Source organism: Rhinoraja longicauda, chromosome 20 (genome assembly GCF_053455715.1).
Source record: "Rhinoraja longicauda isolate Sanriku21f chromosome 20, sRhiLon1.1, whole genome shotgun sequence".
Taxonomy (NCBI): Eukaryota; Metazoa; Chordata; class Chondrichthyes; order Rajiformes; family Arhynchobatidae; genus Rhinoraja; species Rhinoraja longicauda.
The window spans coordinates 3,782,787-3,802,872 of record NC_135972.1 but is presented as its reverse complement, the minus strand read 5'-3'; the positions used below and the strand labels follow the sequence as shown (position 1 = coordinate 3,802,872).

At 43.1% G+C, this 20,086-nt stretch overlaps 1 protein-coding gene across 1 annotated transcript; it reads right to left on the bottom strand.

Annotated features, from left to right (window-relative positions):
* Nucleotides 1-1,397: 1,397 nt before the first annotated feature.
* Nucleotides 1,398-18,522, bottom strand: LOC144603503 (peptidyl-prolyl cis-trans isomerase FKBP4-like). Its single transcript, XM_078416771.1, has 10 exons — nt 18,252-18,522; nt 14,962-15,106; nt 12,825-12,967; nt 11,820-11,940; nt 10,589-10,745; nt 8,900-8,990; nt 8,315-8,398; nt 6,084-6,269; nt 4,696-4,932; nt 1,398-2,980 (listed from the first exon to the last, which is right to left on the bottom strand). The coding sequence occupies exons 1-10, from the start codon at nt 18,360-18,362 to the stop codon at nt 2,840-2,842; spliced, it is 1,416 nt and encodes a 471-aa protein (XP_078272897.1). The 5' UTR covers nt 18,363-18,522; the 3' UTR covers nt 1,398-2,839.
* Between the last annotated feature and the right edge of the window lie 1,564 nt (nt 18,523-20,086).

Below are 20,086 nucleotides of genomic sequence, written 5' to 3'. Positions count from 1 at the left end.
AACAACTCTCCTTAGATTCCACCATTCACGCGAGGGGCAATGTACAGACCAATTAGCCTACCAATCCACTCGCCTTTGTCATACTCTCTTATTCCATTTAGAGCCTTTTGTAATCAGCCAGGCCCTCGTGGGCTTTAATAATATAGCATGTTGCTTGCAATGGGAGGGGGATTCAGGAACTGGGGCCTGGATGAAAGGAAAGTGCAACCACCAATATCCGTATGAATCTTTTCTGCATCCTTTCCACCTTAACGGCATTCCTCCTATAGCAAGGCAACCTGAACTGCACACAATGAACCAGGTGGGATCTTATCAAAGTCTTGCATGGCAGAAAATAAGGTGAAGAGGGAAGTTGACCAAACCATTGAAATCAAATATCAATAACCCAGTTTCTGCACCAATTACATATATGCACGAACAGACGCACGTGGAGCATCAAGTTCCTAAATTTTTATTATTGGGTTTACTCTTATGCTCCCCTCAATACAAAAATGGTATTTAGATACAAAGTTTTGTATGTAACTCAAGCTGAAGAACATTTTTCTGGATGCAGATCTTGTACAATGGGCATCACCAGAAAGGCAAGAGGTCAAACATTACTGTGTTGCATAGAACTTGAAACACATCCTCCTTCTTTCAGACGTTCTCTTGAGAAGTGGCCTTTTACAGAGAATCCTCTAGCAAAGAAGGAAACCTCTGTGTTTGACCCCACAGAAGAACCTTTGCAATGTCTTCAAAGGCTGAAAGCTGTGGGAACGTAACCATTTGCATTCTAGAGATTTTAAAAACATACAAAGTAGGGCTTCTCATGTTTTATTTTGAATTGAAATGTTGAAGAATTGAAGCTAATAATATTCCAATGTTACAAAAACAAAATCACCATGAATGTCTTACACTTGTTGAGGGTAAATTCTAACTTTTGACCACAGTGTAAAGCAGAAAATATATCCCCATGCACTTTTACGTGGCAAATACCATTTTATATCTAAATTATGTTAAAGAGCTAAATTTACAAGGTAAATAGGTCTTGGATTTTGGAAGGGCGGCTTGTTCGAAAAAAGATTCAAGCTGTTGTAAAACCACACTCTTTGGGCTAGTTTGGCGGCACTGGTAACCACCTTGATGCAGCTTAATAGGACAAAACGGAGATTCAAAGTTGTCACACAATTGAAGGTGAGAAAGCACTACATTTCCGTGGCAACTCTTCACATAGCAACAAGAGTTAAACTGGTATTTCCTTAATGGAATAAGATTATGTACAACAATGAAAATCCAGCAACTATTAAGGAGGTACAGTATGTTAAGATGCAAAAAAAATTGGTATATATGTTGATTCAAAAGGACCAAGAGAAGGAAGGAAAAATAAACACACACACACATGCAAATCAAGATCTATCTTGAAACAATCAGAAATCATTTAGATTTTATTCTGAGCAACATTCGGGAGGTAATGTTAAGAATGCCACAGTTGGAGTTTGTTAAACAAGTGTTGAAAACCACTTAATCAATTGTGAAGGGGTTCAGCAATGACATAAAGGAAGTTTGGATTTAAGAGCCAACAGTCTTTATATGAAATACTGCTCAAGGAACTTTTTTTTTTTGTTGGATCATTTGAATTCTCTTCCCTCATTAGTGCAATAAATTGAGTAGAGAAAAGGCATGCTGGATATAATACAAGGATATCGATATCGTGGCACTGGAATAAGTTTGTTAATAATACTAGAAATTAAGAGCTTTAACCACCAGGAAAGAAACAGACTGGGACAATTTTTTGATATCCGTAAACTGGTGGGTCACCCAATGGACCTCTTTAAAATTATGACAGATTCAAGAGTTTACAAGGAGAAAATATTTCTACAGAGGGAAGCTAAAAGTAATACGCATGGAAGATGGGTTACAAGGAGAAAATATTTCTAGAGGACAATTCACAATTAGTAATTTGACTCAGGAATTGAAGAAAAGCTTCACTAACATTGAATAGAATGCAGATTTGCCACCATGCGGTCGGTATATAGTTGTATTGAGCTAGATAAGCCCATAATGCAGAAATGGAGAGGAGGAGGAAACACTGATAAGATTAGATTAGACAGGAAATGGCTTGAGATGCACATAAACTTGTTGAACTGAATGGATAGTTTCCCTCCCACATGATATGAAATACATGGCCATCTCCTTCACAATTGTTACTTTGATGATGGACAACAATCAAACAATATTTAACCGATCTGTGGAACACAGTAACGCTACAATATAGCTGCATTACCCAATGATAGAAAGTGTGTAAACTGCAGACAGAAAACAAAGTCTCTTCACTGTAAAATAATTAAGTGCGCCTCAGTAACAGGACCAAATTATAATTTTACCCAAGTCACGAGAACACGTCACAATGTTATTTCTTGGGTTCACCTTACAAGCAAGAGAAACGTATTACAGTAGACCATTCGTGGAAAAAAGGTGCAGTAACACCATTGTTGGGAAGAGGAGAATGTCTTGCTAATAAATAAACCCATTTTCAAGTTAGAACAGTTAACACATGCTTACCAATTACTTATTCCAGTTCCCATTTCTTAAAATACCCCTTAGAGTGGGCTTGCCTCATTCACCATTAATGGATAAGCAGGGCACCAAAGCTAGTCCAGAGAAAAAGAGACTGCTCCCAACCAAAGCTAATTCAACCCCAGAATGTGCTGTCCTTTTTTTAAATAGCTTGTGAGATTCAGGCGAGTAGGTAAATTAAACTCTTTACTGGTGCACTTATTATACACACAGGATACTGTACTATTTCAAGCTTTAAAAAAAAAATCAAACAAGTATTGCAGCCTGAAACTGCACATTATACTCATGCTGTGGCATTCAACTCTTGGGACTTCTGATTGGTGTCCGTCTCCATGGGCTCTCCCTTGCCTCCTTCATCTCGGTTCTCCTTATTCTCTTCCTCTATGCTCGCATCCTTTTCAGATTTTGTTTTGATAACTTCTTCCTGTTAGAACAGTCATATAGCCAGGTTTAGGTTCATTATTATCATCACTTCATCAAGAGGTAAACCATTTGGCCTATGGCATCAGCTCCACCGTTCAATGGTGGCTGATCTTTCCCTCGCAACCCCATTCTCCTGCCCTTCCCATAACCCGACACCCATACGAATCAACAATCTGTCAATCTCCGCTTTAAAAACAGCCACTGACTTGGCCTCCACACCCGTCTGTGGCAATGAATTCCACAGATTCACCACCCTCTGGCTAAAGAAATTCCTCCTCATGTCCTTTCTAAAGGTACGTCCTTTTATTCTGAGTGTCAGGTGTAGTGAAGGACAATAAAAAGCTTTTGCTTGCATGCTATCCAATTAAATCAAATGCTACATTAAAAAATTTACAAAACGCTGGAGTAACTCAGCAGGTCACGCAGCATCTGTGGAGGAGATGCTGACCTGAAACATCACATATCCATGTTTCCTAGAGATGCAGCCTGACCGTTGAGTTACTCCAGCACTTTATGCATTCAAGAGATAGTGGAGTCAGGGGGTATGGGGTCTCCAGATAATACCAAACAGGTAGAAACCAACAAGGTTGATTGACAAAAAGAATTGCTGGAGTAACTCAGCAGGTATGGCAGTATCTTTGGAGGACATGGATAGGTGACATCTTGGGTCGGGGCCCTTCAGACATTGTAGGTGAGGGGAGAAAGCTGGCGAAGAGATGGAGGTGGGACAAAGCCTGGCAAGTGATGGGTGGATACAGGTGAGGGCTTTGATTGGCAGAAGGGTGGACCAAGGCCTGAAATAACAAGGAGACAAAAGGTAAGGAGAAGAGTGAAACATGAAGCCAGAGAAATGATATAGGTGAAGGGAACAGGGGAAGGGGAATAGGAGAGTGCAAGAAATGGTTGCACGCCTTGCAAGGGGAAAAAAGGGGAGAAAATTGGAGAATTCAATGTTCATATGTTGGGTTGTAAGCTATCTATACATGAATACAAGTAAGACAAACACAAGTACCAAAGGTAGCTCAAAATAGGAAAGATTTACAAGGGGAAAAGAGATTTAGAAAAGTGGGAGGGGAGGATTATATCCTCCTCTGAAACTAGCACGCAAAGAATCACCACTAGCATATACCCATTCAGAAAACTTACTTTGTCAAAACAGAAACAAAGCTAGAAAGTTTAAATATTGTTTGAAATTGTTAAAGGCATATCCCAATGCGACTTACTGCATCATCATGTACAAAATCATGAGAGGAATAGATTGGGTAGATGCAAAGAGCCTCTTGCCCAGAGATGGGGAAACCGAGAACCGGAGGACAGAGGATTAAGGTGAGTGGGGTAAGATTTAATAGGAAGCTATGGGGTAATTCATTCCACTCAAAGGGTGGTGGGTGTATGGAATGAGCTGCCGGAGGAGATAGTTAAGGCAGGTACTATTGCAACTTTTAAGAATCATTTAGATACATGGATGGGACAGGTTTAGAGGGATATGGGCCAAACGCAGGCAGGTGGGACTGGTGTAGTTGGTCGGTGTGGACAAGCTGGGCCGAAGGGGCTGTTTCCACACTCAAGTAAGTGAAGGGATTATGTTCATTTATGTAATGTTATGTTGACTTAATTACATTTTCCGGTTTATATAAATTCCAATGATTTATATCCAGGGCCTTATTTACAGTAAGCGTCCCCTTTAAATGACTCGAGTCTGTTAACATCACTTACCTTGGTATCACTATTTCCAAACTTTGGGAACATTTTAGCATAGATCTTTTTCTCACGATCCAATTGTTCTTTTATTTTCTTCTGACAGATGCCAATTTGCATCTTGGCTGCCTTGTTGGGGTAGAGCTGCACGAGCTTCTGGAAGTTGGCTTTTGCCAGTTCATAATCATTCATCGCAAGTCTTGCCTCGCCCATTCTGAAAAGAGCCTTCTCATTGTTTGCATCCAGCTCTAATGCCTGAAATAAAAGCAGAATCATATATTCATTTTAGGAATCAACATCTTACTGCCTGTTATCCCATCAACTATCTGACATGGAACAAAAAACATAAGCGAGCCGTCAAACCCGCTATATGCAGGGCCAAATACCAATATTGTGACCAGCTGGAGATTCGTTTATCTTGGCATCATATTCAGTATAACAGGTGAAGTGAAATAGGTATGTGGTAGTCAGACACCATGGAAAACAGTGGAATTAACTGTTTTTCAGTCTGAATAAAGATTTGGAGTCTTTATAAGGATGAATACTCTGGTTCTCTGGAAATGTTAAAAATTACCGGTAAGGAGCTAATAATGACTTAATCACAGGATAGATCAGTCCAGTACGAGACAATGGACATCCAGATGCAAACAAGGACTTTGGCTCTTTGGCTGTAAAGCTGTACGCATCGCAATGACATCCACGATTCCAAGGGCAGGTAGACGACCCGGTTTGAGACGTGGTTTTTGTCCAAACTGTCAGGAGAAACCAGTCTTTGGTTTTGGTCTACTTGATTGTCTCACTGCCCATTAGTAGGAGACTTCATAACTGGTGAAGTAGAAGTTGGAGATGACAGCGAAATATCCAATAGTCCTGTGGTTACAGGACAAAGATGGAAAAATGGGCCGAACCAGGACTATCAATATGGTATAATCTCACTGAAGGATAACAGGAGTAGGGAGACGATGAGTCCGAGAAACATGATTTAACTCCTTCCCCAACCCTGGTCTGTGCCAGAACTTAGGACCAACAATCGGATATTGCTAAACATCGGTGATGTTAGAAGAAAGTAAATGTAAAGATATTGAGGATTAATTACATGGCACTGTGTTTTAAGGGAGTGAAGAATTAACAAAGAGTGGAGAGAAGCAAGCTGAATGTGAAGCAAGTGAAATTAACTGTACAAACTGCTGCCAAAAGTATGAAACAAGATTGAGTTGTATTAAACTTAGCTGAAGTGTCTTGTCCTTCACATCAGATGGCACCCTGTGAAATGGTCAATGGATTTTACCCAAGGGCTGTCTAACTTAGGTTAGTGCCACATCCCAGTGGAGCATTGGCTGAGATAATGAAGGGAACATGCCATAGATCTTTAATAACATGTTCATGGTTTCTGGTAGTACACACACCTTTTCACAATTCTCTACAGCTTGCAAATTCTCATCCATTTTGATGTAGCACATCGCAAGGTTTAGGTGGGCTGCTAGCCGCAGGACATTGGATTGCTTTAGTAATTCCTCAGCCAGCCCACTCTCATGTTCCAACCAAGACACGATTTTCTTGTAGTGGATAATGGCCTGCTTGTACTTTCCATCCTGGCGACAAAGAGAACACGATACATCACACGTGGAAAATGAGCGACTGACGTTTGTGGTACGCGTTAACACCACAGAGAAACTAGTCTATCTTCTTCACTTCTGCATTTATATAAATATGGAATCCCATTTAACTTTCTGCCCGCACAATGTTACCTCCTATTGTCATAATCTTCAGTCAGGTGTATTACACCAAAATGTAATATAACTGCAAGGATTCTCTGATAAAAGCACGTTTTTCTAAACAACTGTGAAGATTTCAACCATTTCCCAGATACTCACCTTTGAGAGAAAGATCTTACAGCCAGCGATTGCATTATCCAGCTTCAAAACTATTACCTCACAGTATTTATTGTTTAAATGCCAATGCTTGTACTTAAAAAGAATTTAAATGTGGAGATTCCCAAGTCTCCTGATGCATTGGCATGGCTGAGAAGAATCACTTTGCATACACCAATAATAAAATACCTTGCATGTTATAATGCATGGCCTTAATAATGAGTAATTGTATTAATATTGGCTCTAAACAATGCGTCATTTACAAACTTTGATGCAGGGTTTAGTGTCAATGGTAACACTTCTCACTCTGCAGCTGACAGCATATAAAGATTAAAATGGGCAAGCTTCCGAAGATGAATATACCAACCTCCACTGCATCTGAGGGGTAACTTTTTCACACAAAGGTGGGTGTATGGAACAAGCTGCCAGAGGAGTTAGTTGAGGCAGGCTCTATCCCGACATTTAAGAAACAGTTATACATGTACATGGATAGGACAGGTTTGGAGGGATATGGACCAAAAACAGGCAGGTGAGACTTGTTTAGCTGGGATATGTTGGCCGGTGTGGGCAAGATGGGCCTGTTTCCACGCTGTATCACTCTCTGCCTTCATAGGGCCCTACACTGCAAACGTCCTAACCTAGTGTGATATCCCATGATTCAGCGCCTGGTACTTAGTTAAATTAGATGCCATTTGTCATTCCTTGGCCCACTTATGTAGCTGATGAAGATCCCATTGTCATTTCTGATCACCTTCTTCACTGTGACAATATCTCCAGTGTCATCTTATCCAAACGTATAAGATTATTAAGGGGTTGGACACGTTAGAGGCAGGAAACATGTTCCCGATGTTGGGGGAGACCAGAACCAGGGGCCACACAGTTTAAGAATAAGGGGTAGGCCATTTAGAACTGAGATGAGGAAAAACCTTTTGAGTCAGAGAGTTGTGAATCTGTGGAATTCTCTGCCTCAGAAGGAAGTGGAAGCCAATTCTCTGAATGCATTCAAGAGAAAGCTAGATAGACCTCTTAAGGATAGCGGAGTCAGGGGGTATGGGGGGGGGGGGGGGGGAGGCAGGAACGGGGTACTGATTTAGAATGATCAGCCATGATCACATTGAATGGTGGTGCTGGCTCGAAGGGCCGAATGGCCTCCTCCTGCACCTATTGTCTATTTGCAAACTAATTCACCATGTCTTGTACATTTTTATCCAAATTGTTTATATAAATGGTGAACAACAATGGGCCCAGCCCCAGTGGCACACCACTAGTCACAGGCTTCCAATCCACAAAATAAATCTTCCACCATTACCCTCTGCTTTACACCATCCAACCAATTATATATCCAATGAGCTAGCTTCTCCCTGGATCCCATGCAACCTAACCTTCCAGCGCAGCCTACCATGCAGGACCTTCTCAAAGGCCATGCTAATGTCCACGTGGACATTGTCTACTGACTTACCCTCATTATTTCATCAACAAAAAACTTAGCAGATTTGCGAGACAGCTTCTGACCCACAAAGTCTTGCAGCCTACTTCAAATTATTTGTCAGCAATCTCCGTTATGGAGGAAATATCCCAGGCCTTTGTATCATAAATGCCGCAATGAGAGTTCAGAAAACAGAAATTACCAAATGCAAACCTGAACACTAATGATGGAAGGAAAAAAAATCTATTCTACATTAAATGATACTTTGCAATTCTTCCTTTTGTAAACCAGGGTCTATATAACTTATCCAGGCTGAAATTTTTAGCTGCAATGTTGTTACCTTGAAATAGGAGGTGCCCTTCTCCTTGATAATGGCGGACTGCTCCAGTTTCTCATCTATGTTCATCTCCCAAGACTCCTTTGCCTGATAAATCAAAAAATTATTTAGACTATATGCTAAGCAATTAAGTAGGAATAGCTAGGCTTTAAAAAAAAAGTTTTTTTCTCCCCCTACGTTATCCAGCAGCATCTTATTAAAAAGCATTCACACTTTAATTTTAGGCAAGACATTTTAACTTTAAGCAAGAACAATCTTCGCTCTGACAATCTCCCCACCCCACAAACAGTTTGTTTAAATTGGTTGAACCTCAAATTCCAACACCCTCCCTCCCACCCACAAGAACTAATTTTAAAGTTTAGAACCAAAACCCCGTTTAAATAAAATGTTGGGCATAATATCACAATAACTTAGGTTTAAAAACGTTAAAGATTTACTTGACTGTCCCTCTACAGAATAAAACTTTGACTACAATTATGACTGCAACGCAAGCTGGCTGTTTCCAATGACGTTAACAGTGACATGATCTCTATTTCTGACCGCAACACAGCATCTGTTGACACAAACATTAATCTTGCTGTTTCAAACCTTTTCAAAGTTCTTCAGCACAACTTCGTACACTAAGCTCGCACTTGGTGGAATGTTCAATTTTGCGTTCCCTGCTTCTCCAAATCCGTACCTACGAAAACAACACTAGGTCAAAGATACATTCACAGTAATCATCAAATTATATAAAGATGTTTCAATTTCAGCGATTATTTTATTTTCATATAAGCCATCAATTATAGGTTTAGAGATACAGCATGGAAAGGGGCCCACTGAGCCAACACCGACCAATTGACCTGAAACATCACCTATTCCTTCTCTCCTGAGATGCTGCCTGACCTGCTGAGTTACTCCAGCATTTTGTGAAATAAATCCCTTTGATTTGTAGCAGCATCTGCAGTTATTTTCTTACACTACCTGCTCACACTAGTTCATTTGTAGCAGCATCTGCAGTTATTTTCTTACCTGCTCACTAGTTCAATGTTATCCTGCTTCCTACACATTAGGGGCCATTAACAGAGACCTATTAACCTACAAACTTGCACGTCTTTGGTATGTGGGAGGAGACCGGAGCACCCGAAGGAAACCCACATGGAAGATCATGAAAAATCTGTATAGACGGCAAACGAGGCCAGGATGGAACCCAGAACTCTGATGCCGTGAGGCAGCACTACCAACTACGCCACTGTGCCGTTCAATACATTAAAACTTGCAACTCAGTGGACTCCACATCTTTCTATCTACATGTTAATAAATCTAGCCTCAACAGAGCAATATCTTCAGATCAGCCCCATCAATGCACACAACTTCCTGTCTTTGTCCACTGTAATGATTTGTATTCTGTGGTCACTACTCTTTTTGACAAAAATAAAAAGGTATTTCAGGGAGAGTCTCTTCATGATCCAATCAGAATAACTTCATTTTATTTGCTCTGTACTTCTGGTCAAGGTGGCTTCTTTTAGAAATTGTCACAGTTGTGGATCAGGCGCTTAATACAGGTACTCCTCAACTTACGATGGGGATACGTTCCGAGAAATCCATCGCAAACCAAAAATATTGTGTCCAAATGCATTGAATACACCTGATCACGTGGCCGGAAGCGAGCGGCGGATCGCTACGGGTCACTGCCGTTTGCACCATCTCAAAGTCGAAATATCGTAAGTCGAAGCATCGTAAGGCAGGGAGCACCTGTACTCACACCTGATCATTCTATCTTTTGCAACCTTGATAAGTCACCAATCTTGGTTTCCACATATCCCTTCCTCTGGCTTCACGTTTCTCTTCTTTCTCTATTTCGCAGCCGTTTTTGTTTTCATCTCTGGCCTTTGTCCACCCATCTGCCAATCACCCCCCCCCCCCGTATCCTTGTCAAGTTTTGTCCTGTCTCCCATTCATTTTTCTCCAGAGATGCTGCCTGTCTCACTGAGTTACTCCAGCATTTTGTGTCTATCTTCGATTTAAACCAGCAACTGCAGTTCTTACCTACATATTTTGTCCTGCCCTCCCACCTCTCTTTTCCAGCTTTCCCCTCCCACCGAAAACGCTGCCTACCCATGTCCTCCAGGGATGTTGCCCGACCTACTGAGTTACTCCAGTACTGTGTGTTTCTTTTGTAAATGAAGCACCTGCTGTTCCTTGTGTCTACAATCTTGGCCCTTTATCTTTGTTTCTTGATAAAATAATTGGAGAAGGACTGTAAATAAAAATTTTGGGACTAACATTTAAACTTACTTTGGTTTTAAAGATATAATAGCTTCTTCTCCTTTTTCCATATCCTGCAGTGCCTTCTCAATGCCTGGAGGAATGTGATGTTCTTCACCATCTCCAATGATGAAAGAGACATCGCGATTGTCAAAGACCTTACCCTGACATTTGCCTTCCAAATGGACTGAAAGAAAGGATATGCAGAAACAGAACTATTTAAGAAAGCTTTTGAGCTCAAAGCAAATGCACATTCTTAACTGTGGCTTAAGATTATAGGGAAGAGAAAAGAAATCACGGTCATACAGAATGGAAACAGCCTTGCCGACCAAGATGCCCCATCTATACTGAAGAAGGGTCTCGACCCGAAATGTCACCCATTCCTTCTCTCCGGAGATGCTGCCTGTCCTGCTGAGTTACTCCAACATTTTGTGTCTGTCTTTGGTTTAAACCAGCAGCTGCAGTTCCTTCATACACATGTCCCATCAAGACTAGTCCTACCTGCCCACATTTGACCCATATCCCTCTAAACTTTTCCTATCCACGTACTTGTCCAAATGTCTTTTAAATGTTGTTATAGTACATATGTTATAGTATAATAAAGGCAACAATAAAAAGATAGGGTGAATGCACACAGTCTTTTTTTTCCAGGATAGGGGAAGCCAGACGACATAGTGATTTAAGGAGACTAATAGAAATCTGAGGGGCAACTTTTTCACACAGAGGGTGGCTTGTATATGGAACGAGTTGCCAGAGGAGGTAGTTGAGGCAGATATAATACACTGGAAAGGTATACAGATGGGAAAGGTTTAGAGGGACATGGGCCCAAAACAGGCAAATGGGACTAATGTAGATGGGACATCTTGGTCAGCATGGACTGGTTGGTTCAAAGGGCCTGTTTCCGTGCTGTATGACTCTCTGATTCGCGCACTCTGAGGGAAAAAGTGGGCAGTAGTGTAGATTAACTATCCCAGGTCAAACACAAGATTTGATACTGTGATTTGATTTATTTGTTTCTGTATAAGCATATCAAATGGAATTTTTGGCCAAATAAACTTGTTGCTCTGTAAAGTCCTTCGGAAAAAGGATTAGTCCAAAATATGATTCTATGGGAAGAAAGGCAACAAATTCTTGTGTGGATTCTTATTTTTCCTGGAAAGACCATCGTTTTCCGATTGATAACTTTTCATAGGTGATTCAGGTGACTTACCGAGAGAAGCCTGGTGCAAACTGTTTACGAGGATAAAATCAAGAGCCTTACCTTCAACTGAGGCTCCTTCATTGGGCTTGGAATAACTTTCTCCCTTCTTTCTGATTCGGCGAGTGATTCCACCATCTTCATCCTGAGACAGATCCTCTACTTTGATCTCAAACAGCTCAATCTTAAAAGCAAGAATAATAACGGAAATTATCTCATATGTCAGTTATTGTGTATTTGGATATTTGGAGAATTGTATTCAGTTCTAGACACCATGTAATAGGAAAGATGTTGTAAAGTTGAAAAGGGTGCAGAGAAGATATACAAGGATGTTGCCTGGGCTCGAGGGTCTGAGCTAAAGGAAGAGGTTGAGTAGGCTGGGACTCTATTCCCTAGAGCACTGGAGGATGAAGGGTGATTTTATAGAGGTGTATAAAATCATGAGGAAAAGATCGGATGGACACCATCGAGAGCTAGAGGGCATAGGTTTAAGGTGACGGGGAAAAGATTTTATAAGAATCTGAGGGGTAACATTTTCACGTAAAGGGTGGTTGGTGTATGGAACAAGCTGCCAGTGGAGGCAGGGACAATGTTTAAGAGGCATGGATAGGACAGGTTTAGAGGGATATGGGCCAAACGCAGGTAGGTGAGACCAGTGTAGACGGGACATGTTGGTCAATGTGGCCAAATTGGGCCGAAGGACCTGTTTCCACACTGTATGCCACTATGACTCTAAATCTGGCTAGTCATGCTTAATATAGCAGACTATAATATTTATTTCAGACACCCGTGATTTTCTCCATTCTCAACGCATTTCCAAATGTGACCAAAGGGCTATTTAAATTTACATAACTGCCCCTTCATGCAGCAGTAAAACTGTAACTGTTGTGCAAACAAGAACATCATGCTGTGATTGGCATGCAGTTCTTCAGCTAATCATATTGCAACAATGCTATTGTATCATTCTGCAGTTAAAATTCTTTAAAAAAGAGAACGAACTGTCATAGTACAAATATCAAGACATCGTTTGTGATGAAATGGAGACTGATGATCAAAAAGAAAGCGCACCTCAAATACAAGAGTGGCGTCTGGTTGGATTTTTGGTGGGCTGCCTGCTGAGCCATAGGCATATTCTGGTTTGCAGATGATCTGGCAGATCTCTCCGATCTTCATGGTGGCCACTGCGATATCCCATGCCTTAATAACTTGGCCTAGTCACAAACAAAAAAAGTTCATGTGCGGATGTATGCATACTCCAATTATAATATTCAATCCATATGGTTATGTAGCACAGAAACAGGCCCATCAGCCTACTGTGTCCATGTTGATGTACCAGTAATCAATCATGTCAATTACCAAGCATTTTGGATCAATGGCAGCCAGAGATCAGTCTAACTTTGCATCATGTTCAGCATGGATATCGTGGGGAGATAGGGCCTGTTCCTTTGATGTTCTGTTCTATGTACCTATCTGTACTAATCTCATTTACTATTTTGGCCATCGGTTTCTACATTGGCAATTCATATGCTTACCTAGATAATTCTTAAATATTGTGAGTTTCTCCACAACCTACCCACTTATGTCATTTTAATGCAAATTGGGCACTGACCTTGTAGTACAAATTATTGGATTAGATTGTGCCAAACTAGATAGCCCTAGAAAATATGTTCCCTCTAGTTCTGTAACCATTTGGGGCTGCTGCACCCATTATATATCAATTTGCTGCTTATATGCAGTTTGGATCAAGAACCAAATAAGTATAAGTTCAAGGAACAGAATTAGGCCATTCGGCCCATCAATTCTACTCCGCCATTCAATCATGGCTGATCTATCTTTCATAGAAAATAAAATAGTTGCAGGAGTAGGCCATTTGGCCCTTCGAGCCAGCACCGTCATTCAATATGATCCTGGCTGATTATCTAAAATCAGTAGCCCGTTCCTGCTTGTTCCCCATATTGCTTGATTCCTTTAGCCCCAAGAGCTAAATCTAACTCTCTCTTGAAAACATGCAGTGAATTGGTCTCCACTGCCTTCTGTGGCAGAGAATTCCACAGATTCACAACTCTCTGGGCAAAAATGTTTTTCCTCATCCCAGTCCTAAATGGCCTACCACTTATTCTTAAACTGGTTCTGGACTCCCGACACCGGGAACATTTTTGTAACCTGTCCAATCCTTTAAGAATTTTATATGTTTCTATAAGATCCCATCACCCTTCTAAATTCCAATGAATACAAGCCCAGTCGACCCATTCTTTCATCATATGTCAGTCCCACCATCCCGGGAATTAATCTGGTGAACCTACGCTGCACTCCCTCAATAGCAATAATGTCTTTCCTCAAATTAGGAATCCAAACTTGCACACAATGCTCCAGGTGCGTTCTCACCAGTACAACTGCAGTAGGACCTCCTTGCTCCTAAACTCAAATCTTCTCGCTATGAAGGCCAACATGCCATTAGCTTTTTTCACTGCCTGCTGTACCTGCATGTTTACTTGCAGTGATTGATGTACAAGCACACCCAGGTGTCATTGCACCTCCCCATTTCCTAATCTGACACCATTCCGTTAATAATCTGCCTTCCTGTTCTTGCTACTAAAGTGGACAACCTCACATTTATCCACATTATACTGCATCTGCCAACTCACCCAACCTATCCAAGTCACCCTGCAGCCTCATAGCATCCTCTTCGCAGCTCACACTGCCACCCAGCTTTGTGTCATCCGCAAACTTGGGGATGTTACATTTAATTCCCTCGTCTAAATTGTTAATATATATTGCAAATAGCTGGGGTCCGAGCCTTGCGGCACCCCACTAGCTACTTTCCTTCTCAACCCTTGACACCCTTACTAATCAGGAATCTGTCAATCTCCGCCTTAATAATATGCATTGACTCCACAGCCATCACTGTCAATGAATTCCATAGATTCACCACCCAAGTTGTAGTTAAAAATAATAAATATAACAAAATTAAGATTGTTTTAAAACCTAAAGTACATCACATCTAAATATTCATTGCGTAACCTACCCAACTTCCACACAAAATTGAAAAGATGTTCACAAAACATCAGCTGCCCCTGATAATTATTTTGAACAGTTATGCAAATAGTTTCTTGACATGTTTTTGTCAAGTTACATAAGTGAAGCTGAGGCAATTCAGGCTTGTGTTGTTTTCGATGCAAGGAACGCTTATGTTAAATATTCTTACCCTTTCCAAGATCAAATGTGAAATATTCATCCCGGTCTCTGCTCGAGTCAAATTTAGTCCCATCCAAGAGTACACCAGTGTAGTGGACAGACACCTTGTCTCCTGTCATTGGGGTCTCATCTCCAGTGCCTTCCTTTTTCACCAGCTGTGAGAAAACAGGAAAGATTATCAGTTAAATATATTTTCACGTTATTGTTAATGTTTCCATTCATGAAAGTTTGAATGTTGAAAAGCTATTGAGGAAATTACTTCTACCCTAATAAAAATATTTTACTTTTTCATGTTCCAATTATTCTCAAATGATAACTCTTACAACAGAAGACTTTACATTGATTGAAGCTGACAAAGGATGAAAATCTTCAGAAATGAAATGTTTGAAAAAAACCCTGGGAAATACAGATTAGATCCGAGTTTGTCAAGCTATTTTAACTATCACTCTTTGGAGAAATTTATTTTTTGGATTGACAAAGGGCGGCACGGTGGCACAGCGGTAGAGTTGCTGCCTCACAGCGCCAGAGACCCAGGTTCGATCCTAACCATGTCTGTACGGAGTTTGCACCTTCGCCCCGTGACCCAAGTGGGTTTTCTCCGGGATCTTACATTTCCTCCCACACTCCAGACATACAGGTTTGTAGGTTAATTGGCTTGGTAAAGTTGTAAATTGTCCCTAATGTGTGTAGGATAGTGTTAGTATGCGTGGATCCCTAGTCAGCGCGGACTCGGTGGGCCGCTGGATATCTAAACTAAACGATGGGAACGGAAGGATCTGAATTATGTGCAGGCAGGTAAAGGTGGTCTTGGCATTATGTTCAGCACAGACAGTGTGGGCTGAAAGACATGTTCTACGTTCTATGCCCTAATCAGAACTTTTCCTGTACCATTTCCATTTCACACTCAAGGAAACCAAAGTGGATTACTAAATTACGCCAAATTATAGGTGATTTGGACTGTGGAATCTGTCTGAACTTAGCAGACAAGCTTAAACTTGTGTTAAACCCTCTCCTTCGACAAACACATCACAAAGACAGCCTTCTTCCACCTCAAAAACATTGCCCGTCTCCGTCCATCCCTCTCCTCCACAGCTGCAGAAACCCTCATCCACGCCTTCATCACCTCCCGTCTGGACTACTGCAACAGCCTCCTCTATGGCGCACCCTCAAAAATCATCAGTAAACTTCAATATTCAAAACTCCGCTGCCCGTCTACTCACCCACACCCCGCTCCGTGACCATATCACCCCCGTCCTTTACAAACTCCACTGGCTCCCCATCCCCCAGAGAATCCAGTACAAAATCCTCCTCATGACCTACAAAGCCCTCCATAACCTGGCCCCATCCTACCTGACCGACCTCCTCCACTCCCACCTGCACCCTCCGCTCTGCTGCTGCCAATCTCCTATCCCCCCACATCCGGACCAAACTCAGATCCTGGGGGGACAGGGCTTTCTCCATCGCTGCTCCCACCCTATGGAACTCACTACTCCAAACCGTCAGACTCCTCCTCACTCACCACATTCAAAACATCACTGAAGTCTCACCTGTTCAGTACTGCCTTCAACCACTGAAGGCCATCTCACCTTCTGTCTCCTTTCTCTGTTCGTTTACTTATTTATCTATTTATTCACTTCCCTATGTTCTTTAAATCCCTGTAAAGCGTCTATGAAAAGCGCTATATAAATGTAATGCATTATTATTAATAAATGGAAAATAAAAGGCAGATGGTGCATTGAATATTAAACTGATAAAAAGTCATCAAACTGAAACATTGACGCTGTTCCTCTCCCCACAAAGACTGAGCTGAGCGTTTTCAGTTTTTATTTCTTGTGCAGAAAAAAAGCGATAGATTTTTTCAAAGACAAGAACAGAGGCATGGTAAGTGTGACGGTCCAGAAGTGCATGGGACACAGATGTCCCTCGCAACATCACTGAGCAACGTGCATCTACAATCACTGAACAAGTGAGGCGGCAGTCCAGAACTAGCCAGAACTTTCTAGAACCACCAGGCCTTGAACAGACCTGCACAACTCTAATCCCACCTCTGCAACAGAACACAATGGACCACCTTTTGCACTTTCGTGGACTTGTTCTCCAATTGTGCTTTGCACTCATGTCCATTTTCCCCATGTCCAGTGTAATTTATGCTTTGTGTAATCTCTAAATCTACATGCCTGTAATACTGCTGCAAGGAAGATTTTCACTGTACTTATGACACTAGTTTCTTTTCATAAATAAATCCTCTCTTGAATATTCAAGGTGAGGGGGAAGATTTAATAGAAACCTGAAGGGCAACTTTTTCATCAGTGGGTGGTGGGTATGAGTTGCCTGGGGAGGTAGTTGAGGCAGGTGCTATTGCAACATTTAAAAGATATTTGAACAAGTACACAATAGGAATGGTTTAGAGGAATATGCGCCAGGAATGGGCAGGTGGGACTAGCGTAGATGAGACAAAACACGAGTTACTCAGGGGGCTAGGCAGCCTCTGTGGGGGGTACGGGAGGCGCGTAGATAGGGCAACTTGGTCGGCATGGACATGCTGCAATACTCTTGCAAGGGTCCCGAGTATGGAGGGTGTGGATGAGGTTGTCTGTGGGGAGGGAAAAGGAGAGGGGAGGCAGGGCGTGAGGGGGGTGGCGAGAGGGAGGGGGGGGGGGGAGGGGAGGGAGGGGGGGGAGGGAGGGGGGGAGGGAGGGGGGGGAGGAGGGGGGGGAGGAGGGCGGGGAGGAGGGAGAGGGGGGGAGGAGGGAGAGGGGGGAGGGAGAGGGGGGAGGGAGAGGCTGAGGAAGTGAGAGAGAGAGGGGGGTGAGAGGCTGAGGAAGAGAGAGAGAGGGGGTGGGAGAGGGAGAATGCAGGGACCGGATAGTTGTGGCTGGGAGGGGGCCGCTCAGCCCGCAGTGAGGGGGAATGGGGATAGCAGGAGCCGGGAACAATGCGGGGTTGGGGCCCAGAAAGGCCTCAGCACCGCCACCGGGCCGGGGCCTCAGCACCGCCACCGGGCCGGGGCCTCAGCACCGCCACCGGGCCGGGGCCTCAGCACCGCCACCGGGCCGGGGCCTCAGCACCGCCACCGGGCCGGGGACTCAGCACCGCCACCGGGCCGGGGCCTCAGCACCGCCACCGGGCCGGGGCCTCAGCACCGCCACCGGGCCGGGGCCTCAGCACCGCCACCGGGCCGGGGCCTCAGCACCGCCACCGGGCCGGGGCCTGAAGTACAGGCCGCCCGCCTGCTGAGACGGACAAAGAGCGGAGGGGGAGCGCTGCCCTGCCCAACCCGGCCCGGCAATGCGGCCTCACCTTCAGCACCCCGCCATCGCCCTTGGGGCTGATGTCGTCGCCCTCCTCTTGCTCTTCCTTCTCCTCCGCCGCCGCCACCTGCAGCTCGGCCTTCTCTTCGCCCGCGGTCATGGTGGCTGTGTGTGGAGCCGGCAGCGCCTTCCTTGCAGGAGGCGAGAGTCTGTATGTGTGTGGAGCTGCTGCTGCTGCCGCCGCCGAGCGTGTGATGGCGGGAGAGGGAGAGAGAGAGAGAGAGAGAGGGAGGAGCAGGGGAGGAGGGCGGGAGAGAAGCTTCGAGAGGCGCCCTGACCCGCCTTCCTCCCTCCCCCCCCCCCCTCCCTCCTCCCTCTCTCCACCCCACACCAAGCACATGTCATGGCCGCTCTGGAAACATCTCCTCTTCACCCCCAGCCTCCTCACAAATAACACACACACACAAACACAAAAATGCTGCAGTAACTCAAAGAGCCAGGCAGCATCTCTGAAGAACAACCATTGCCTGTCCATTTTACCCAGAGATGCTGCCTGACCTGCTGATTTACTTCAGCATTTCCTGCCCATCTTTTTGGTTAAAAAAAACAGCATCTACATTTCTACGTTTCCCCACAAATAAACCCTTCACTGCAATTTGTTTGGAGAAGAAAAATACATGGGGTTTATTAAGTCCTGGGCAAATACAGAAAGGGGGTTCATTTAATAATAATAATAATAAATTGTATTTGTCATATGTTGATATATTGTCTTTTTACCTTACTAATGTCATTTTTAATCTTATTTATCCTTGGAATATTACTGCTGAGGTGACCCGTTGTCTTGCCAAATACATTTCATTGTACCATTGACCCTGTGCCAACCTACATATCACAAATAAATTTATTATTATGTATTCACAAAATGCTGGAGTAACTCAGCAGGTCAGGCAGCATCTTGGGAGAGAAGGAATTATGTAGAGTGCAGAATTATGTAGGTTGGCACAGGGTCAACAGTACAATTAAATGTGTATTTGACAAGACAACGGGTCACCTCAGCAGTAATATTCCAGGGATAAATAAGATTAAAAAATGACATTAGTAAGGTAAAAAGACAATATTAAAAAAGAGTTTAAAAGACAATATTAATAAACTGCATGGATTTTTTGTTTAGTTTATTGTCGTGTGTACTGAGGTACAGTAAAAAGCATTTGTTGCGTGCGAACTACTCAACGGAAAGACAATAAAAGATTACAATCTAGCCATTCACATGATAAAGGGAATAATGTGAATAACAGATTTCTCCAACCGTATTGCCATCAAGGGTGGTGGGTATATGGAAATTGCTGCCAGAGGAGGTAGTTTTTTTTCCTTTTTTTTCTTTTCTTCATATTTCAGATACAGCGCGGAAACAGGCCTTTTCGGCCCACCAAGTCCGCGCCGCCCAGTGATCCCCGCACACTAACACTATTAACACTATCCTACACACACTAGGGACAATTTTTACATTTTACCCAGTCAATTAACCTACATACCTGTACGTCTTTGGAGTGTGGGAGGAAACCGAAGATCTCGGAGAAAACCCACGCAGGTAACGGGGAGAACGAACAAACTCCGTACAGTACAGCACCCGTAGCCAGGATCGAACCTGAGTCTCCGGCGCTGCATTCGCTGTAAAGCAGCAACTCCACCGCTGCGCTACCGTTGAGGCAGGTACTATAAAAGCATTTGAAAGACATTAATTGGTACATGGATAGGAAAGGCTTAGGGACCCTTGGACTATCTTTAATCGGATTTTAATGGACTTTATCGTGCATTATACGTTATTCCCTTATCTTGTATCTGTGCACTATGGATGGATCGATCGAATCACGTTAGTCTTTCCAC